General features: G+C 35.7%; 1 protein-coding gene across 3 annotated transcripts in view; it reads left to right on the plus strand.

Annotated features, from left to right (window-relative positions):
- Positions 1-24,489, plus strand: part of mmp17a (matrix metallopeptidase 17a) — a 74,499-nt gene that overhangs the window by 39,894 nt on the left and 10,116 nt on the right. For all 3 annotated transcript variants that reach the window (XM_058758895.1, XM_058758897.1, XM_058758896.1), the window contains exons 2-5: positions 456-588; positions 818-953; positions 12,179-12,465; positions 20,014-20,190. In XM_058758895.1, the coding sequence (XP_058614878.1) occupies positions 456-588; positions 818-953; positions 12,179-12,465; positions 20,014-20,190 (733 nt within the window). The remainder of the gene's footprint in view (positions 1-455; positions 589-817; positions 954-12,178; positions 12,466-20,013; positions 20,191-24,489) is intronic.

A 24,489-nucleotide genomic window follows, 5' to 3' on the forward strand; every position in this document is an offset into this window, starting at 1 on the left:
AAATGACTGAGAGGATGGAAATTGAAATTGAATATGACATGAATACCAATGAAAATAGTTTCCCCGAGAAAAAGCTTGAAACTTTTTAATTACAGTAAAACTGAAGAAGCACCTGGGATATTTCTTAATAAATTGTCAGTTTTTCATGTTAGATTTTAGTGCATCTGAATAAATTGCAACATCTGCTCAGAGCAGGTACTTAATTAGTTTACTTAATTATGATTAGTGTGATAAAAGAAAACAAACTAAAAAAAAAAAAAAATTCAAGTTTAATATTTTAGCCAATTAAACCCAGTGCATTTTCATGCCCCCATAAATATACATAATTGATGAGGGATGTATGAAAATGTATTTCTTAGAAGAAAACGTTTTGCTGTAAACTGCCTGGTAGTTTTAGTGAAAGCACCTATTAATTTTGATAAAATGATCTTCACAACACCTATTTTCTACCACAGGATTGGCTGAGCAAGTTTGGCTATCTCCCTCCCGCTGATCCTGTGAATGGACAGCTACAGACTAAAGAGGCTTTGACGAGGGCCATCAAAGCCATGCAGAGGTTCGGAGGCCTGAAAGAAACTGGAGTGCTAGGTTTGTACGTTTTATTTTCATAATAAAACTCTGGTCCACATTGTCCTTGGTTTTTGTCTGGTAGATACAACCAGTGTAATTCAGATTGGTTTGTGGTCTCATGTTCATCTGGTTTACTGCAGCTGGCAGATTTTCTTTTGCACTCTACAGGACCAGAAATCATCAAAATATCTGCATTCTGCCATGTGTTTGGGTCTGTATTTATGCATGCTTGTATGTTTCCCTGCAGACCAAGCAACCTTGGGCTTAATGAAGACCCCTCGTTGCTCGCTGCCAGATGTGTCAGAGCCGGATATATCAGCAGGCAGACGAAAGCGGGCGCTAGCTCCTCAGAATAAGTGGAACAAGAGGCATCTTTCATGGAGGTACATTCATTTTTGGGACTGAGACTGAGTGATTCCTGTCAGACAGCTATACTGTATGTGTCAGAGATGCATTCGATATATATTTGAAATCCATGCATACTTGAATCCATGCCTCAGTGGTAGTAAGAGCTGATGGAAAGAGACAGAATTAGTGATGCAATAAAATGACAGATCTTGGCCAGGGCTGAAAATTCTGAACTGAAATGGTATTTTGTGAACAAACTAGGCTGAAAATGGCATTTCGTGGCAATTTTGGCTTAAATTTCTTAGTGGCTGGAATGTTGATGCATATTTTGACTTCATAACTAGAAAATATTTTTGCTAGAAAATAAGAAATTAATCTGATTTATATTGAAAGTTATAGCAAGAAAATATTGGGTTATATTCTGAATTATATTCTGACTTTATGGCTAGATAATACAGAGATATTTTCACATTTTACAGCAAGAATTCTTATTTTAAAATATATATTCTGATTTAATAGCTAAACATATTGGGTTATATTCAGATTTTATAGCTAGAAATTGTTGGGTTGTGTTTTTCAGCTATAAAAACATTGCCTTCTTATTTCTTAGCTATAAAATAGTGGGTTATACTCTCTTTTTTTCACTAGAAAATAGGAATATATTCTGATTTATATTTATATTTTTATTGATAGAAAATATGAGGTTATATTTTGACTTTATAGTTGGGTTATATTGTGAATTTACAGCTAGAAAATATTGACTTGTGCTCTGATATTACGCATAGAAATATTGGGTTATGTTCTGATTTATATTCTGATGTAATAGCTAGAAATATAGGGTTATTTTCATATTTTACAGCTAGAAAATGTAGGGTTATATTCTAAATAATATTCTGATTTTATTACTAGCCAATATTGTGTATATTCTTATTTCTTAGAAAATATTTTATATACTAATTTTATAGCTTGACAATATTGTTTTTTTCTTGTGTTTTAACAAGGAAATATTAGTTTACAGTATATTCTGATTGTATGGCTAGAAAGTAATTGGCTTATATTCTGATTTTATAAGTAGAAAATTCAGAATTATGAACTATATAATATTGGGTTACATTCTTATCTTATAATATGTTGTGATGTTATCGGTTGTATAGAGTATTGCAGATGAGTGTCAGAAAGCCGTCAACACAGACTGTTCCAATTTCCATCACCGAAACTTTCCAAAATGCCAGTCTGTTTTGACGACAGATTGACATTGTGTCTTTTCTTGAAGCGTGTGTTTATGTCATGTGTGTGTGTGTGTGTGTGTGTGTGTGTGTGTGTAATATTAGGCTTTGTTTACAGACAGTTGTCTTGGGTTTCATACCATGTTCTTCTCTGTTTCTCATTACAGAAGCCCACTGTGATCTCACATTCTCTGTGTTGTCAATCACACAGGCTTATGCTCATCCCTCTCACCCTACCTATAGAGTGAAATAAACCCCTGCTACTACCTACTGTGTTTTGATTGGTAAAACATCAAAGTTTAGGCATGTTTGTTAGTTGTAGGTAGATTTATTTCATGACTGGGTAAATCAGGTCTCTGTGGACGTTGTCCGTGCTGGGAAATATATTGCATTGCAATCAGTATGGCAGTTCGACTAAGGAACATGACTAATAATTTATTCCAGATCACCTAGATATGTTTCAGCCCTCATCTGAATGGCTAAGCTGGGTCATCAGTTGTAGGATGGTAGACATTTTCTTGACATTTAAATACCCGATGAAATAGCTTGATGAGTGCTGTTTTATTTATTTTTTCAGCCTTAATAATGAACAAAATCAATATTTTTGGTCCAGATTCCCAAAAGAGATGCATTTTAAGTATGTATATATCATTTTGTCAACATTTAGGAACTACATCAGTATATAGATGGCCTTAAAGCTAATAAACATGGCCTAACCAGCACAAAACTCAGAAATGTGTAACCTCAAAACACACTGCAATATCATAATAACACCCACAAATCTCAGTGGAAGTTGCTTCTCTGATGTTTAAATGGTAATTTCTGTGTGAACTAGGGGTAAATTGCCATGGCAGAATTGAAAGTAATTTGAAAGTGTGATCTTTATCCTTTATATGCAGGTGCAGAGCCATTGGACTGTAAAGCAATTCTTTTGTCTTGTTGATGTATATTTCTGGTTATTTTTCATAGTTTGTGTTTTTGAAATCATCAAAAAGGTGACTCCCTGCAGTTTGTGGGTCTTCAATCATGAAGTTGAATGAGATTTGAAAGCAAGATTTTCAGTGAATAATAACTTAAACTTTGGTCTATCATCAAGAAAATGAATGTATGCTTTTAATGAATAAATAAAAAAATCATTAGTGTAGCTTAAACAGTAGAGCATGGCGCTAGCGACACCAAGGTCATGGGTTTGATTCCCAGAGAATGTGTGAACTGTTAAAATGTATACTTTAAAAGCAATGCAAGTCACTTTGAATAAAAGCATCTACCAAATGCATACATTGAAATAAATGTAAATTCTACATATTAAAACAGCAGCTTAACTTCTTTTATGTTCCACAAAGGAAAGAAATCTTACAAATTGAGAAACTGTTTTGAGCCAACTTTTAAATGCAGAGACATTCCCATCATCCTAGAGCTGATAAACCCATTCAGATGACTTGTGAACATCTTCAACACATACATCCAGATGGTCGGGAATAAATTGCTCAAGACATCTGACCTCACAGACATGCAGCTTAATAGACATTTGGCTTTCTGGCTCAGCAGGGTCATTCGAGAGTTTAACCAGCGGCAATTGCTTTAAGACTACACAGGAAGCATGGCATCCCCTAAAATTTCTCGACAAAATGTAGCAATGATGTCTTTACGTATGAACAAATAATATACATAACTATTTTAAATATCACTCTGGGTACATTTCAATATTTTAGCGAATGAAAGTGTGATATATTACACAACACTATCATGCTGGCCTTTGAAGATAATTGTGTGTGATTTGTGTGAATCATATACTGAGTGCTTAGAGATACAGATGCAGATAGAAGTCTGTTGTAACATTTAGCTTGGCATTTATAATCTCATTTTTGACCTATTGACAGTTGTAAATATTGCAGTTCTTAGCACTTTTACTGTTTGAGAAGCAACAACATTATGTATTTTTTAAATGTTGAAGTCAAATACATTTGAATGTACATACACATTTTGCCATTTTATAACCGATATCTATGCTTGCTCACATTCTTCGCTCTGTCGCCCTTAGCTTTTGGATTATTTTTGTGTGACCTTAATTTTTGCTTGAACCTGCCTTTTCTGTGTTGATGAGTTTTGGCAGACCCCGCCGTGTGACCTCCACAGAGCCGTCCAGTGCTGGCTGGGGTGAAATGACTCTTATAACTGAGCCGGGAGAACTCTATCAGTTCTTGTACAATTCATGCCAGGAGCTTTGCACCCTGGTTCAGTTGTAGTGACAGAGGTGCACCAGTACACCAGCCGAGAGGCCGGTCGCTGTAATAAAGCCTGTAATGGCTTGTTTTAGGAGAAGTGATAAAAAGCCTGTCCAAGACAATTGAAAAGGGGGTTTAAGGAATAAGACAGACAGACAGGAAGGGACAAAGACAATGATGGATTCTGAGTAATTATTGCACGTCGCCATCATACAGGTTTGTGTGAGGAGAGATATTTTAAAATAGGCTTGGGCAAGAGAAGGATCGATAAGAGAGCAAAAAGTAGAGACAGTATGAAACTACGAGCTTTGATCAGCACAGGCTGACAGGTTTTCATCAAGATTCTTAAGAGAAGCAATTGTTTCCACAGTTTTATTGCAGAAAATATCCAAACATCCTTAAATATTAATTTACTTATAGAAAAATTGGGAAGTTAATAATAGAATTGTCTTATCCCATTGCAAAATGTTTTTTTTGTTCTTGTTTTTCCTTGCATTTGCTAATGTAAAATGAAAGATTATATTCTGAATATATATATATATATATATATATATATACTTATATTTTTTAACTGAATTATCTGAATTAATGAGGATGTTAAAATGTTTTTCTGGACCACAAAACTATTAAGGTCACCCCCATGCTGTCTAGTAACAAAAAAGTGAATTTTTAAGGAATTTCCATGCCTTTTCTCCGTAAAGCAACAGTTCATAATGAATTATTTAGCTGAACTTGAGAATCAAATCAATTCATGGATCACTCTTTTGAGCAGGCTCAATCAGAATCAGTCAGGCTGAATGATTCATTCATGATTCATGAAGTGGAGTTCAACTCACTGACTCCATTCACAAGGGTTCTTGAGTTAACCGTTCAGTAAAGTAAGAGATTGTCAGTGAATAATGACTCTTTTTTTTCTTTTCCTCTGAGAAAGCTTCAGAAAACTTGGAATACAGTGTAAAAGTTTTTTAGTCATTATAAATTTGTATGGATATTGAGATTCTTTAAAATACCGCATTTTTATTCCAAAGTAGAAAGTCATATGAATTTTGAGTGACATGAGGGTGAGTAAAAGCTGACAGAATTTTCATTTCTGGGTGAACTATCCCCTTAAGGTTTTGAAAATTTAAAAAAAAAAAGTTTCTTTGGACAAAGTATTACTCTTTTTCTATTTTTCAGACGGTTTAGTCTAGACAGTTGAATGGCCTCTCGGTGGACGCTGATGAATAAATGATTGATCTGCCTGTAAGAACGCAGGTTCAGAGGTCCAGCTGTCAACATATGAATTCAGAGCGCATTGACCATCAGTCACAAACAGAGACGGCCTCTCATCATGACTCTATCACTCCACATTAGACCCTAACCATTCTCTAGGGCCACTGCCTGCTCGTTAACACTCGCGTTAATTACCCAAATAGATTAGAAGTGATTGCTTTGAAGACAATATGTTTTTCCCCCCAGACTCACGTTGTTTGTTTCTGGGGTTGATTTCCCAGGCTGATTAGTATAGGGAGCAGAGTGAAAAGGCTTTATGATAAGCATCTCTTTCCTCACCACCCTCCATTACTCCCATCACATTTCTGTCGATCAAACCCCTTGACGCTCCTAATCCTTTCTGTGCCGGCTGAAATGGGAACATTTCTCACAATTGCTCAATACGCTCCGGGCGATACCCAATGAGAGTGTGAAGGAGCTGTTGTGTGATTTTGGTGTCATGGGTATCTGTGCGCTTGAGCATCTAGCCCAGATGCCTCCACACAATGAGGGCGGAGGTTGTAAATCATTATGCTGTAGTTTAGCCAGATAATCCCACCCATGTCCAAATGACTCAAATGACGATAATCCATCTGGGCTGGATTTCTTTTCATCCCTCATGGCGCGTGCCTGTTTGAGTGGAGAGAGTAACTAAAAACCATATCGCTGAATAGGCTGAGGGGATCTTTAATTATCTTTAATTATCATTTATTTACCCATTCAAAAACCTGTATGACTGACTTTCTTGTGTGAAAAACAAAAGGAGAAATTCTTTTTCAGCTATAACACCGGCATACACCATATTTGCGGAATGAAATCCAATACTTGTTTTGGTGTGGTGATTTGAAAAATAGTGTTTTGCTCTAGCATGTCACTTTTTTTTTTTTTACAAAGTATGTTCATTTTGTAGCTTTTTTGCTTTGGACATTTTATGCCTAATTTTCCCTTTTTTTCTACTTCTTTGTAGACTATATGTTAATACATTTTTAGTACTTTTTTGTCGTTTAAACTTTTGTCAGTTGACTGATTTTGTTATTAAGTGCATTTTGATGAGCTGATACATTATATGTAATTAAAAAAATATTTTCTTATTTTGTAAAAAAAAAAAAAAAGGAAATATGTGATGGAAATTCAGCATCATCAATTAGGTAATATTAGGCCTTTTTTGCAAATAATCAGAAATATTTTTTAAGATGCAGGGCTGTGCAAGAAATGGAGACCGAAACTTTCAAGCTTCAAAACGGATGAAAAAGCATCATAAAAGTGGTTCAGTATTATTTGTATGCTATATTCCAAGTCTTCTGATCTTGTACGATAGCTTTGTGTGTGAAACAGATCCAATGCAAGTCACTACAAGTACTACAAGTCACTCATAATCTTGTCCTCCAGTGTGCCGGCAACCATTGTGAATCATTGAGTCAGTGAGTTGAATTCAAGAACCATATCGGTTGATTCATGGACTAATTGGTTCATTGAAAAAAATTGACTCAAAGGAATGATTAATTCATGAATTGGACATTACAACTTCTTTAAAATATCTCTGATGAGTTGGATATATAGATCTTCAGTGAATAAACTAAATTCCGCTCTGTTTCATAATTTGAGGACTCGTTCCTTTAAAACACCCACCCGGCTGTGTGTCACTCTCAGCGTCTAGTTGTGAGCGTGGAGGATTGATTTGATGTGCGATTAACACCATACAGTAAATGTCCTGTCTGGGCCACTGATCTACAGGGGTCAGACCCGCTGTGAGAATTACCACGGAATAGAGGAAATGAGTTCTTTTGAACTTGTTCCCCCTGATTTCTATTTGTCATTTTCTCTCTTTTCATCCCTTTCCCCTCTTGTCTGTCTAATCAGTCTTGTATCACATGGAGACAAAGAAGGGGGATTGTGACTGAAAATTAAACTTCAACATTTGGGCGTTTACATGCTGCTGGGATGGCCAATCTTCCCAGAGGCACTTTGTCTGGCTTTCAGGTTAGCTGCCGCTGCTAGTGCCCGTATAATATCCAGACGACAAGAAGAAAAAAAACAGCCTTGATTATTCTCCAATTTATGCCAGCTGTCTATTGAAACCCTGCCAAGGGCACATTATGGCGAAAATGGATGGAAAATTGAACTAGAAATTCATACCTCCTTCCATAGCTCCCTACATTTTCATGTGACCTCATATTAGGGTCTTCGTACTTTGGCTAGGATAGACTGAAATTACTGCATGTAAACCTGTTCTAACAGGAAATTTCAAGGAAACAGAATGGATTGCATAAGAAAAACAAAAAATTGCACTAATGAACTAATTGGGAAAAAAATTGCAGGAACCCCAGAAAAGTCTACTATCCTAAATTTATTTTACCTATAAAACACAAAACAAAAAAGACATGCATATATTTCTCCCCACAACATTATAAGCATATGTATTTTCTTTCTTACTGTTAACTTAAAAATAAGAAAATAATGTATTTCAAAAATTATATTTATTACTTACGAAATTATATTTATGTATTATTATATATAACTAAATGTTAAATAAAGTATAATTAGTAACTTTAATTTAATATTTAGATTATTTAGTTAATTTGCATGCATGTCTCTCTCTCTCTCTATGTAAATTAGTATATAATTGTTGTAATTATTTATAGTAATTATAAAATTAACCCCCATACACACATATATAATGCAAATAAATACAAAATAATTTGTAATAAAAATAAAATAATTTATATTAAATACAGTTGTATTACATTATATTATATATTATATGCTTGTTCTTTTCATGTCTTTTCTTTATTGTATGTTTTCCCCAAATAGTTTTTTCACCAAAAAATTATATATATATGTGACCCTGGACCACAAAACCAGTCTTAAGTCGCTGGGGTATATTTGTAGCAATAGCCAAAATACACTGTATGGGTCAAAATTATAGATTTTTCTTTTATGCCACAAATCATTAGGATATTAAGTAAAGATCATATTCCATGAAGATATTTAGTAAATTTACTACTGTAAATATATCAAAACGTCGTTTTTGATTAGTAATATGCATTGCTAAGAATTCATTTGAACAACTTTAAAGGCGATTTTCTCAATATTTTGATTTATATTCACCCTCAGATTCCGGATTTTCAAATAGTTGTATCTCGGCCAAATATTGTTCTAACAAACCATACATTGATGGAAAGCTTATTTATTCAGCTTTCAGATGATGTATAAATCTCAATTTCGAAAAATTGACTCTTAAGACTGGTTTTGTGGTCCAGGGTCACACACACATATATATATATATATATATTAGCAGTGGCGGTTTTAGGCATGGGCGAACCGGGCAGCCGCCCGGGGCGGCATTTTTTCATGACACGTGGGGGGCGGCACAAGCACTTGAAAAAAATAAAAAAATAAATAAAAAATCAACTGCGCCGCTAAGCCGTTTTCTATTCATATAACTGTGTGGGGATTTGCAAATTGGCGCCCCTGCTTGCTGAGAAGGTGCCGTGCACAGAAGCTGTGTGACTGTGCGTTCACACCAGACGCGACTTGCGCGAATAAATCACGCTATTCGCGCGTAGTTGGACGCTTGAACATTTTGAGTTGTACCAGCGTCGCCGGGGCTGGAGTATCCCTCACCTCCGCCTCCAACCTCCTCGGCCCGGACTCTGCCTCGGCCCGTTGACCCAGTGGCTCCACCTCGGCTCCTAGCTCCCTCGCCTCCACCGTCACCCGTCGATCCTCCAGCTCCACCGGGCTCCCTCGTCCCTCCGGCTCCGCCTTGGTCGGGCGTCGACCCGCCACTGCCTCAGGACTCCGCTCCTCCGTCTGCACCTCGTCGCTCCGTCCCACCGGCTCAGTTGGGCTCCTTCCTCCCGCCAGCTCCACCTTGGTCCTCAGTCGCTCCGGCTTCGCCGCGGATCTCCGGAGCTCCGCCTTCCCCTCGGTCGCCAGAGAACTCGGCTCCACCTTGACCCCCCGGATCCTCGGCATCCCCCTGGCTCGTCGGCTCTCCGTCTCCGCCTCGGGCTCCTCCACCACCTGCTCCGCCGCCGTTGGTCGGCCCCCTGGAGTCGGAGGCCATTCTTCCTCCATGGCTCCTCCCTCGGTCGGAGGGCCATCATCATAGCTGTGGCCTGGGTCCTGCCAGGCTCCTCCTGCTCCGGGTCCCTCCTGTCTCCTCCCTGGCTCCTCCCTCCTTCGTCGTCTCCCTGGTCTCTGTCTGCCGGCCCCCTCCCAGTTTCTGTCTCCCTTTGATTGTTTAATTTGATTCCAGGTGTGTCTCCTTAGTTCCTTGATTGTCTTGTCTTTATAAGCCCCAGTCCTTTCAGTTAGTGTTTGTCGGTCTTTAAGTGTCTACCCTACCTGTGATTTGTGTTCCTGTCTGAATATTAAACTCCCGTGTTGTTAATTCCTCGTCTCCTCGTTCCTGGTTCCCGTGCTCCCCGTAAGCTGTGACAGGTACATACATGGTAAATATCTTGTACCTACAGGCAAATGAGTGGTAACACAAGGTACTTACCTGAGATGTATGTACATGGTAACAAATAAGAAACACAGCTGTATTTAACAGTCGTACATGCATGGTAATTAGATTGTACATACAGACAATTGTGGGTAATAACGGTCACTTACAGTTAGTGCCTGTACATGGTAACTAATTAGATACTTTACTATACTTACTAATGTATATACATGGTAAATATGTAGTACTTACGGACAAGTGGGTACAAACAGGCACGTCCTTACAGTATCCGTATATGGTAACTAATAAGACACATTACTGTACATACTAATGATATGTACATGGTAAATGTGTAGCACCTGCGGAAAAAAAATGTGCTATTATGTGGTAACAAACAAGACACATACTGTACTTGGTATACACGTGGTAAATATGTAGTACTTACAAACAAGTTTGTGTTAATGTTAAATTGCTCTCCACAACAGTGCTTACAAAGTTTGAAGAATTGGTAATTCCTGTGTAATGTTTATGTAAAATGGTGCACTTTATTTTACAGTCCTATTTCCATATACTTACTATGTACCATCTACCATCAATTACTCAATAAGTACCTTGGTCCATGTTTATAGCGCCAACTTGAGAACCACATAACTTATTCTGTACATTAACTAATAGGTACATACACCTGTACGTACATAGTAAGTATATGGAAATAGGAAATAGTCTGCGTGTCTCTCTCTACAAACAATCAATCCGTGTTTAGTTACTTCAAAAATAGCTAGTTTACCACCTCATTGCTGAGTAATATAATGTAGCGAATCTAGTATCTAGGCTATTTTATTAATAACAGTCACGGGGCAGCATTGACAACAAGTTTGTGTATGTGTGTGCAGCACAATATTATATATATATATATATGCACTAGTCAACATTTGAAGTGAATCAAAACCTTTCATCAAAGTTGTCTTAAAACTCTAAACAAAAATGCGTTCTTGTCTCAGGACAACTTTGATGAACTCTTTTGATCCACTTCAAATGTTGACTACTATCTATCTATCTATCTATCTATATAATTTATTTTATTTTTATTTATTTATTTTTTTTGCATTTAAAATACATATGTTTTGGCACATTTCCTTTGCAACACTTGACCTAGATTATTTTAGGCTAGGCTACACCATGAACCTGAGCAATTTTGTTTGGAATTGTTTGCAATTTTGAGAAAATTTGTACCTTTCAACCTTTAGATATGTATTCTTTGCTGTTGAGAAATGCTTAGGATGTTTACTGCATATCTGGCACAAGTCAAGCAGAAGAGCAACAGGGTGAGATGAATTAATGTATAAACCGTGTAGCACATCACAGAGAGAATGTTAGCACACAAAGAGGTCACTTAGCTCATTGTAAATGCAGCTAGGGGCAGCACTGACCTTGGCACAGCACTACTGTGCATCTCCAACCTTTCCTTTTGAACCAACCCACTGTAAACTCAGCCGTTATCACATGTACTGCAATAGAACTTGGCTGAATCTACATGCTGACCTTGAGCAATCGGTGCAAATACGCTACCAGCACCCAAAGTGCTCTAATAACTCCATTGGGAGAGTCAATGTTCTGCAAATGTAATGGAATGCCTGAACCCGATGCTTGTGCAGAAAGGATAAGTGTATTTTGTTCAGAGGGCACACTTTTTAGTGGGCACTTACTGGGCTGGCACTCTGAAATTAATTTCTCATCGATCTTTCTCTGTACCCTCTGAAAGAGGGCTCAAATTGCCCTTGGAGGAAGTGATTACCATGATTGTGGGGTGTAGTGGACCTCCAAATCACCCTTACTTGTTTCCGAATTACCTTGAGTGAAAGAGAAAAGATAGGAAGAAGATGTTTGTAACTCCTAACTGCATTACCATGGAACTAACTCTGAGTTAGAAAGAGCCGCGAGATGGGCTTTCAGAACTGTTTTTGACAGCCCACCGCATGACTTGTCCTATTTATGCGTTCAAAGCGGTGTTGAATTTATCTTCTAGCACTGTCGGTGGTCCTACAAAGGGATTCTTGTCTATTTCAAGCCATTGTTTCAAACATGAACTCATGTTTCTGCTCTCACAGGGTAAGGACGTTTCCAAAGGAGTCAGCTTTGCTGGGCCGGGACATGGTGCGGGCTCTTATGTACTATGCCCTGAAAGTGTGGAGTGACATTGCTCCTCTCAACTTCCATGAGGTGGCGGGGAATGAGGCAGACATTCAGATTGATTTCACCAAAGCGGATCATAATGACGGATACCCTTTCGACGGACCCGGTGGCACAGTAGCCCACGCATTCTTTCCCGGAGAACGATTCACAGCGGGTGACACACACTTTGATGATGATGAAGCCTGGACCTTCAGATCGCCAGGTAAGACAGAATAAGATATATGAATGAGAGGAAATTTTTTGCTTTGTTCATCCAAGGAGCTCTGTATCTTTTTTTTTATTAATTTATTCTTTTTTTTTTCTTTTTTTCATTCATTGGCCAAAAAGCTTATGATCAACAATGCTGCATTTATTTGATCAGAAATACAGTAAAAACAGTATTGTTGGGAAATATTATTACAATTTAAAATAACAGTGCTCTATTTTAATATATTTTAAAATATAATTTAGTCCTTTATGGCAAAGCTGAATTTTCAGTAGTCAGTACTCCTGTATTTAGTGTCACTTGATCCTTCAGAATTCATGCTAATATGCTGATTTAGTGCTCTTGTTATTTCTTATTATTATCAATGTTGAAAATAGTTGTGCTGCTTAATATTTTTGTGAAAACCCTAATACTTTTTTTTCAGGATTTTTGATTAACAAAAAGTTCAAAAGAACAGCATTTATTTGAAATAGAAATGTTTTGTAACAACGTAAAAGGCTTTGCTCTCACTTTTGATTAATTGAATGTGTCCTTGCGGAATAAAAGTAATCATTAAAAAAAAAAAATCTTACTGGTCTCAAAACAGTTTCAAAGCAGGAGAACTGGTCAAATCACTAAAAGTATATATTTTTTTCTCTTTTGCAATTTGAAGGATAAGTATTAAAATTAATATAAAAATGAAAGTACAAAAATATTGTATGGTTCCTGTACCAAAAAGTCACTATATATAACCGTTGACAAATGATTGACAGGCAAAGATTGTTTTTGACTGGCTAAGGGTTTGACTAGCTAAAAAGAGTGCTGTCCACTCCTCTGGCGCTTTTTTTTTTTTTTTTTGTCTCGGACTGTCACAGAAACAGGTGTGATTTCTCAGGCCATCTTCTTCTGTCAGGTAATAGAGACATTTTGTGTGCAGTACTCCAAAACAGGATCTGCTGCCCAAGAGGCAGGGCCTGTCTGAAATCTCATTCTTCTCTCTCTTGAGCCATAACCCGACTCGACCATCTCCAAGATGCACCTCTTTGGAAGCCAAAAGTGCACGTTTGCCGAGAGGCTGGGCTAACCACAAGGTTGATAATTAGCATGGGTGCAGGTGGGGTTCCTTTTACACCATCCTGCCCAGTCAGTGAACCCTGATGGAATTGGTTCAAACGACCCTTTGCATCCCTACTCTGCTCTCTTGTGGCTATGGGCCATATGCTCATGAACAGCCGTAGAGTCTGCCCCAATTAGGCCCCCCATCAGATGAGCAGCTGTTTGCTCCATCCTTTGGCAGGTGCAGCTATAATATGAAGGATTGAATGAAGAGAGAAAGAAAATGAGGGAGAGAGAAATGGGGAGGGAAAGTCCTGCTTAAAAATCACAAGCCTTTCGTCACCCACTTATACTGTCTCGACATACACAGCTGAGCGCCGGACCCCCTCCTCCGTCTCTCAATCTTGCTGAAGACAGGCCTTTGTGTGTGATCAACTGACCCTTCAACATAACACGGTCATTTCCATGTTTTCGCTTCATTAGCTGTCCATCTAATGACCACCTGCACCTGCACTTCCCATATGGTCATCAATTATTCCTAACTCGTCATCACCAGCCATTATTCATTATGGGCCGTTGTAACAAGCCCAAGATTTCAGCCCAAAATTTACTAATTCACTGTGTTATTTTTGGCTTTCCATCTGCCCTCTAAGATTATCCAACAAGACTATCTGATTTTTTGGGGGGGGTTTTGGACTGTTTATATATCAGACTCCCTTTATGTTGCCTCATGCTAAAATGCCTTAAATTATTATTTTATAAATTATTATGTTATTTATTTTTGTATTAATCAACACTTTATACCCCTAACAACAAGGCAAAAATCTGAGTAAAGACCAAATCTGATTTTTGTCTTTATGGGGTATGGAGTGTAAACAATAAAGCATTTTAACATATATATTTTAATATATAATACAAAAATAATACATGTATTTTATATACATATATAAAATCATATATATTTTAATATATATAATGATTCTTCAGAAATCATTCTAATATGACAATTTAGTTATTTACTTGTATTGTGTTTAAAACAATTCTTCTGCTTAATTTTTTGGGATTTTTTCAAGAACAGCTTTTATTTGAAATAGAAATAATTTGTTACATTATGTCTTTTTTAAATGTTCAATGCTTGATAAAATTATTCATTTCTTTAAAAAAAAAAATCTTGCTGAAGGCAAATTTTGAACGGTAGTAAATACACACTCAGCCGCACACAAAAAAATGAAACCTTTTATAATCATAGCCTAGCAGATAAAGAATGTATAGGCCATTTTTTCTTCAGTAAAGTTTGTCTTTTTTGCGGTTTGACAGCTTGACTAATTCTTTGAGTTAGTTGAGTCATCAGCGTCATTTTGTCCATTCTTAAAGAAAATGTTCTGCCTCTTCAAAGTGACGAAACGTGAAGTAATGCTAAAATAAAGAGCTGGATGTATTGTTTCGAAGGTGAGGAAGAACTTAGTAGTTTACAGCATGGTGCCGCCAAAGGGTGTAAATAATTAATGTGATCCTGATAGAAATGCACACACAGCCTCCTTCTGCTGCGAACGTAACTTGCACGCACGTCTATTATAGACAACAGGTAAAAACTTGCACTGTGATTTCAGTTTTATTATTGACTTTTAGTGCTGTTTGTTTCAAAAGAAACACCTAATGATGATTTTTTAAATCATTAGGTAACAAAAAGGCATACATTTTCGCATTAAAATGAATTATTTTTAAGATGTCAAGAATATACGTTTTTAATGTTCAGATGACTGAACTCCATAAAAAAGACAAGCTTTATCATGCAAACCTGCTTCCCTTTCCCTGTTTCTCTCTCCCTCCAGCTCAGTCTGGAGAACTGTAGGCATATCGTTTTTGACATAACAAGAACTTTCTCTTTGAGGGAACAGCGGAAAGAAACAGGAAAGAGGAAGTTCTGTTGTGTGTACAGTGTAATTAACTCTTAATGGAGATTAGACAGAATCCAAACTGCTCTGTTTGAGATTGCAGCTATCCTCATACTTGTTGCACAGCAGCGGAGGCGTCCCGTTTTCCCATGGGTCATGCGAGTGGAATCACAGGCGTGTCTCTGTTGTTATGACAGCAGGCAGATTGCTTTTATTAATTATGCCTGCATTGGCTGCTCACTAATGCAGACTGATTGTTGTGGCCAAAACAAAAGGCTCATTAAGCAGGTGGTTTTTGATCAACTTTTCGCAATTTGGCCTAAGCCTGTGATTCACTATTGTATTTAATGTTTATGTGCATGTCCACGTTTTCGTGTGTGCATGACAAAATGAGGCAGAAAACCCTGGTCCATTATCGTCCATTTTAGCGAGCCGCCAGTCATTAGCGGTGACTATTGTTGATTTCCTTTCTGAAAACACACTGCAAGAAAGAGAGACCTTTTACCTTCAGAAGAAGGTTATTTTAGGAAATCAACTTTCTGTCTATGCTTCACTGACTTTAACAGATTAGTTCAACCAAAAATCAAAATACTTTCGTTGTTTACTCATCCTCATGTCCTTCAAAACTAGTATGTATTCCTTTTTTTCTGTGTGACATAAAAGGAGAAATTTTGATGAGTTATATTGGCTATTCTTTTACATGCAGTTGCAATAAATTGTTCACAAAAGCACAATTATATTATAAAAGTAGTTCATTTAACTCTTCGTTTGAATCCATATGACTACATTATTGAGTCAGTTTAACTTCAGAAACAGATCAGTTTGATTCACAAACAAATCATTCAGACCTGTTTTGTGAACTGGATTCACATTTCTTTGAAAAGATGTTGAAAAGCTATTTAAACTCAAAAACTGAATTCATTAATGAATGAATGAATGACTCAAAAAATGATTCAGTTTCTTGATTCATAATTAAGAGTTGTGAAGAATCTAATTGAATAAGTGGTTTCTGACACAAAGCTATCATGTTGTTTTGGAAGATTTGAAATATGCATATGTCTGTGATACTTTTACTGTGCTTTTGCATCTTGTTGAAGCTTGAAAGCCACCACAATTTATTGCAAAAAGAGCAACCAGTACAACAAGACAGAAACTTATGTGGGTTTAGAAGGACATAAGGGTGAGCAGTTGATAACAGATTTTCCATTTTTGGGTGAACTATTCCATTAAAGCCATTCTGATCTGATAATCCTAAACATATGTATTTGTTTACTGAACAGAAGGTACTTTAATACCTTAACCTTCACTCAGACAGGCTTCTGAAATCCACGGCCAAACTGTTAACATGCACAGGCTAAATTTCAGTCTTAAAATAGTTTACACTCATTTATTTCAGTCATCTGTGACAGACACCTTCAGCTTGTTGCTCTAGGCTGCCATGTACCAGATGTTTCCAGTGCGTAAGGTCTTAATCAGATTGCTTCACATCCATCTGTCATCCTCCACGTCTCCTCCTTTGGACCCCGATCTGCGCAAAGTTCATCTGGATGAATCGCTAGCTTGTGCTAAACAAATCAGCCTCTAGCAGTCAGATACAGCAGTTGCTAACGAGACACGGGGTAAAACTCATCAGTCATGAGTCTAAATTCTCTAAATGTGTGTTAGCTTAAAGGGACAGTGCAGCCAAAAATAAAATGTCTGACATTTATTACTCACCCTCATCTCCCTCTAAACTTGTATGAAAAGTGTTTCTCATTTTAAAAGAATGATTCACCCAAAAATAAAATGTATTCACCCACAGGCCATCCGAGATGTAGATTTGTTTCTTTATCAGAACAGATTTGGGGAAATTTTGCATTAAATCGCTTGCTCACCAATGGATCCTCTGCAGTAAATGGGTGCCGTCAGAATGAGAGTCCAAACAGCTGATAAAAACATTGCAATGATCCACACGACTCCAGTCCATCAATTAACATCTTGTGAAGTTAAAAAGCTGTGTGTTTGTAAGAAACAAATGCCTCATAAGGCATTTTAACTTTAAAATACGAGTCCATAAATCATAACAGTGAAAAATCCTTCACCTATTGTCCTCTCACATCAAAATTCCCAGACATATTTATTTGGAACTGTTTTGGATTGTACTCGCACAATGCCTTATTTGTGCATATTTCTCTCCTGATTCAGATTTTTCACTGGAGATTTTGGATAAAGGACTCATATTTAGTTGTTTCGCTCCACAAATGATCGACTGGAGTCATGTGGATTACTTGTGGCTTATTGTGATGTTTTCATCAGCTGTTCAAACTCTCATTCGGACGGCACCCATTCACTGCGGAGGATCCATTGGTGAGCAAGTGATGTAATGCTAAATTTCTCCAAATCTGTTTTGATGAAGAAACAAACTCATCTACATCTTGGATGACCTGAGGGTACATTTTTGGCAAATTTTCATTTTTGGGGGGTGAGCTATTTCTGTAAGATGCACAGAAGAATGAAAGTCATATGTGTTTGAAATGACATGAGGGTAAGTAAAAATGATATGAGAATGTTCATTTTCAGCTGTATTGTTCCTTTAAAAGACACTTTTACGATTTGAGATTATGCCTGCGTTGTTGACTTTCCTCATCAAGTGAAAATCCATCAGGACCCGGCCTCTTTTGTTTTGCGTAATCTTTGAAGTGCATTATGCTAATGCCAAAAAAACAGGTAACCACATGAGGGAGCCGAGTCTCCGTTAGTGATACACAGCTCCTTTTGAGTCGTAATCTTAATGAGCAAGTCACCGATTTAATCCTCGTTTTGCTCAGAGGAGCTCGACTAGCTGTGTTCTGTTCTGCTTTTACAGACCTGCAGCGTAAGGCAACTGTCACACGTTTTGGCATTTTCACAGTTTGTAGAGCCCAAGGTCCTATTCTGTCTTTAGATCTCTTCCTGTCTGTTTGTCTCTCTCTCTCTATTCCACCAAATCCGATGCCACTTTCCTGGCTCTGGCTGCGTTTTTGTTGCCATCCCTAGGGGCCATTTAACAGAAAAGTGTGAATGTTTTATGGCTGGCTGCATCGCACGGATCTTTCTGTGTACTAAAGTGAGATAATGAAAAAGGTGAGTAACGTTTAATGGCGCAGTCCTCCCTGTCAATCACCAGCTCATTGTGTTGAAAATGACAATGTGGGTGGACATCCTGAACTATTCCCAATGTAATCACCGTGATTTCCAGGACATAATTGCACTGGATGTCTTCATCCTTATGAAACAAGCTGTTTGATGTTCAAAAGGACAGAAATATCACAAAAGAAAACTGTTTTCAGTTTCAGATTATATGGAGAGCAAATTGCTGAGGTCTTCGCAGATTGTTCTCCTTGCATGTTTCTTAATAATGCCTCAAACTATGCTCATAATTGCCAAGTCAGAGATCTCATCGAATTCTTGCACATCAAATTATGTGAGATTTGCTAACCACATGGTTTTATTATACATATAGCCAAACATACATTGTATGGGTCAAAATTATAATTTTTCTTTAATGCCAAAAATCATTAGGATATATCTTTAAGTAAAGATCATGTTGTTCCATGAAGATATTTTGTAAATTTCTTACCATAAATATATCAAAACTTAATTTTTGATTAGTAATATGCATTGCTAAGGACTTCATTTGGACAACTTTAAAGGGCGATTTTCTCAATATTTAGATTTTTTTGCACCCTCAGATTCCAGATTTTCAAATAGTTGTATCTCAGCCAAATATTGTCCTATCCTAACCAACCATACATCAATGGAAAGCTTATTTATTCAGCTTATTTATCAGCTGAAGTATAAATCTCAGTTTCGACAAATTGACCCATTTAACTGGTTTTGTGGTCCAGGGTCACAATATGTATTTGTATGAATTAATATATTGAAATTATTTCTACACACTTATAGTGTACTGTCAAATGTGTAAACCTAAAGTGAAATATAAATCTATGGGAATCAGTAAAATAAAATAATTTGTGATTTATTTCATGATTTAAATAATGTAAAAAATTCTAATTTATAATTTGTGTAATCATTATTCATTTATTAATTTTTTTTTTCATTTTATATTAATTTATATAAAATATATTTATTTTATATAAATTAATATATTGAAATTAGTTCTACTCACTTATAGAGTACTGTTAAATGTGTAAACCTAAAGTGAAAGATAAAACTATAGCCATCAATAAAATTAAATAATTTGTCATTTATTTCATGATTTAAATAATGTAAAAATTTTAATTTATTATTTGTATAATTAAAATTCATTTATTAAATTTTTTCATTTTATATAAATTTTTAAAACATATTTTTATTTTATATTTTTTCCACTATTTCTTTCTGAACAACTCAGAGGTGGTCTTTGTTTATTTGATATTTATTTATCATCATTTACAGATTTATTTTATTTTATTTTACTTTACACTGTTATTCTCGTAACGTTTTCGCATATCTTATTTAGCTTGGTGTCTGGGTTTCTGCGGACCCCAGTTTTAAAACCTCTGATCTAAGCAATACTTTCTTCCTCTGGTTTGTTATAGTGAAGAAAAAAGTTTTTTCTTTAACAATTCTGCGTTATTCTGTCTTTTCTCCTCAGATTCTCACGGAATGGACCTTTTCGCAGTGGCGGTGCATGAGTTTGGCCACGCCATAGGGCTCGCACACACCTCTGCCATTGAGTCCATCATGCGCCCTTACTACCAGGGGCCAGTGGGCGACCCTCTCAAGTACAACCTCCCTTATGAAGACAAGATTCGGGTCTGGCAGCTTTACGGTAAGAACGTCCAGCCCTTGGTCACGGCTGGCTTCTTTCTTTCTTTCTTTCTTCCTGTACCTCCTTCCTCTCCATCAGTTAGCTGGAAACAGGCGCTGTTGCAGACTGGCAGACTATGTGAGCTGAGATCTTCAATCATACACGGACACCCTGCTATCACTGTTTGAATTTCAGATGCCTTGGCATTGTTGGAGAAGCAAAAAGTGACAAGTAGCGACAACTCGAAGGCACAGTCTCTCTGCAAGACATACAGATGCTGTAATCTGTCAACAGTAAACACACAAGGATGACACTAAGAATGAGTTGTGCCTGCTGATAGCGCCGTTACTTGCGCTGTGTGCGTCGTTTTATTGCCATATTCACTAAAAGGACTAGAACCAGGTGCCACAAATACACCTGCATCTATTCTGAGAGCTAAGATATGGATAAAGTAGCTGGTGTCAAATTTATAATTTAATTTTGTTTAATTCAGTTAATTGCAGTTTTCTGTTTTATTCTTCATTTAAATATACTTTATTTTAATTATATTGTTTATATGTTTAATTAATTATTTATTTATACTAATTTAAGTAAATATACTTTAAATTTACTAAATACTTCATGTCATATTCATTTATTGTAGTCCATTTTATTGAGTTGAAAATGTATTTAAAATCGATGGAAATTATATTTTTAGTTCACAAGAGTGCAAAATTACACCCAGTTTTTAACATTATTATTATATTTTATTATTTTAATATATGTATGATATTATATGCTATTATATTATATTATTTTAATGTAGTCATTAGGTTCATTTTATTTAATATATTGTATATTAATGAATGTAATAATATATACTATTATATTTGAATACAATGAGTATTATATTCATTATATTCAGGCATTATTATTATTACTATTTATTAATGTGCCAACCAGTTGTTTTAGTATCATTGAAATACTAATATACATTTTATTAATATTTTGAAGTAGTTTTATTTTAATATTTTCCATTTTAATTATATTTATTTATTTTATTTTTATTTTTGTTTTAGTAGTTTTTCTGTTTTTATTTTTAGTTTATTTTTCATTTTTATTATATATATATATATATATATATATATATATAGTCGAATACAATAAATATTATATCCATTATATTCAGAAATATTATTCTTATTATTGTATTTATTAATGTGCCAACCACTGTATCACTGAGATACTAATATAGATTTTATTGATATTTTTTATTTGTTTTTATTTTTATATTTTCCATTTTCATTAAAATTTGTATTATTTATTTATTTTTATTATATTTTTTTCATTTTTTGTTGTCGTAATTTTTTTCTGTGTTTTTGTCATTTCTATTTTTCTAACATGTCTGTATAGTTTTTAAATATAGTTTGCAAATGAGAAATGCTGCATTGGCAACTAGCTGAAAAAATGTTTATTTATTTTTTATTTTATTTTATTTCAGTTAACAAATTTTAGTACCAGAGTATACTGACAATGTTTTAATATTTGTTAGTTTTAGTTAACTATAATAACCCAGATGTCAACATTTGAAACCTTGTTGCTGAAATAACATTGAGTGTAGTGAACAATTGTCGTTAATTCCCTTTAGTTATTTAGCTATTAGTTATTAAATTAGTTAGTTATTTAGATTATTTATTTCGGTTATTTAGTTTGTGTTTTAGTGAATTGAGTAACACTTTATTTTAAGGTGTCCTTGTTACACGTTACATGTACTTACTATTATAATAACAACAATAAATTATGCATAATTACATACAAGTAACCCAAACCCTAATCCTAACCATGTAGTAAGTACTTGTAGTTAATTAATATTACTCAGTACTTAAATGTATAATTACACTGTAATAAGTACCCCTTAAAATAAAGTGTAACCATGAGTTGTTATGGAAAGAGTGCATGCACATTCTGACTGGCATGTAAAAGTGGTTCAGCAGTTCTCTGCATTTCCTCCATCCCTTCCCACTCACACTACCTTGTTTTTAGCTGAAGTGCCCATTGTAATTTGCAGTGATTGGCACTGCATGCCCCCTCTGCAGGCTGCCCTTTTCTGTGATCCCACCAGGCAAATAACGGGCCCCAAACGACGGGCACAGAGAGCAGAAGTGATTTGGTTTGTATAGGGGCACTATTGATTTAATTACATGGCAGTGTTGAGCCAGGCTAGGAGCACAGAGATTAATTGGTCGTCACCATGATTTGGACCCTGCTAATCAACATGCAAAATGCCGAACGGCGCTGCAAACACACATGGTGGCAAGCAAAAAGATAGAGAGAGTTATAGACAGGGATGGAAGGATCAAGATGGGCTCAAAGACAAGAAAATACTGCCTGGAGTTCTGGAACTCAGAGTGGTAGGTGAACACGGGCCAAGAGTTTAAAATATCCATGTGTAGTTTCTGCAGTTTAATGAGTGTGCACATATCCCGATATATACCACAGCTTTTTGTCCAATTAATTAACCCTTATGTTCTTCTGAGATTGACTTTACTGTCTTTATTTTAATAATAGTATTTCGTAGTTGCCTTATTTTCCATTCAGATTCATTTAATATGTTCCTTTGCTTCCTTTGAGATGGTTCTCCTGAGAAAAAGATTCCAGTAAACTCAGGTGTCTTCTTGTGTGTTTCATCTCAATAATGCCTCAAGTTGTGCTCTGACATTTCAATATGAACTGAACTAAATGGTCTCCAAAGACCAAATTATCTCAGCCATGCTATCCACACCGATTTTGTAGCTCAGCAGTTGATATACGGTAAGAGTCTCATCTGTGTCTCCTTTTTTAGGAGAAATATCTGATACCAAGTTAATAATTAAAAAACATAACCGAGAACTAAGAAAAAGTTATAGTTTCATAATTAACCTTGTGATTTTATTTTCAGCTCTAGCTAGCTAAAAAAATATTCATACGAAGGCTAGTAATAAGATATATATGCACTATCCCCCGGTTTCACAGACAAGGCTTAAGCTAGTCCCAGACTAAAGATGCATGTTTGAGCTGTCTCAACTGAAAATATCTTACTCTGACATATCTTAAAATATGCCAGTGTCATTGTTCTGTGTCAAGATGCACACCTGTAATGTTTTCTTCTAAGGCAATTTTGTAAAAGTTGCTTAATTGTCTTAATTTAACTAAGGCCTAGTCCTTACTTGTGAAACCGGGCCTATAAGTACTAGCATCGGCAGCTTATGCATAAATATTTTATTTTATTTTTTTACATGGCAGCTTTTCAATACCCATCAATGCAGAAAGATGCCCTTTGTAACCAGATGGTGTTGCTACAACATCTACCAATAGGAGCTAACTATGACCATGCTAACCAGCTAAACCTTGACCCCTAGACGAAGGAATTAACTCTGTATCATGTAATTATTTAAAATTATGCAGTCCTAATTTTTATGATTAACAGTGTTATTTTATTGTTTATTGGGGTTTTTTCCATTATTTTTTTCAAAACTTAGCAATTATTTCAAAACGCTTTAACCCTGTTGTACCACAATATAAGTGAATTACCTGCTTCTGAGGTAAAAAAATTTAAAAAATAAAATAAAAAAAAACAACACTTGTTAACACTTTCCAATAAGGTTCATGTTAACATTAGTTAACTACATTACAAAAAAACTAACACTGAAAAATACTTTTAAAAAAAATTTGTTATTAGACCTGATCTAACATGGACTAACAATGAACAGTTGTATTTTTATTAAGATTAATAAATACTCTGACAGTGTATTGCTCATTGTTAGTTAATGCATTAAATATAGTAAACAAATAGAACCTTATTGTAAAGTGTTACCAACTTATTGTGTTTAATAATTTTTCTTACCTTGGGTCACTTGATGGGACGCCAAAAATGCTGTAACATTTTTGATGAAGTTGTTGAAGATGTTGTATGTGTGTTTTTAAGAAAGAAAATGGTTTATAAAAAGTTATAATATGATTATAAAACCTATCAAGTATCAACCACACATAAAATATGTATATTTAATGTTTTTGAGCTATTAAAAGGTCCCCCAAACAGGTTTAAAGTTAAAGAAATAGCATTCTTTGAAAATAAATAGTATTTGGTTTGAAACAAAGTAGGAATGAACTTGTGCATTTTGTTGGTTGTTAAACTTTGTGCTCATTAGCTTAGTTTTATTTTTACTTGCACGTTATTACTCATACATTTTCTCTGTCTAATGTGGCGATGGTAGTTTTGCAAAACTCATTTAATGAGACTGGCTGTTATCTCTACTTTTGAGTTATTTGAGTGTTTGTCAAAAGGTAAAGCACACACTTAGT

Source organism: Onychostoma macrolepis, chromosome 21, assembly GCF_012432095.1.
Source record: "Onychostoma macrolepis isolate SWU-2019 chromosome 21, ASM1243209v1, whole genome shotgun sequence".
NCBI classification, from domain to species: Eukaryota; Metazoa; Chordata; class Actinopteri; order Cypriniformes; family Cyprinidae; genus Onychostoma; species Onychostoma macrolepis.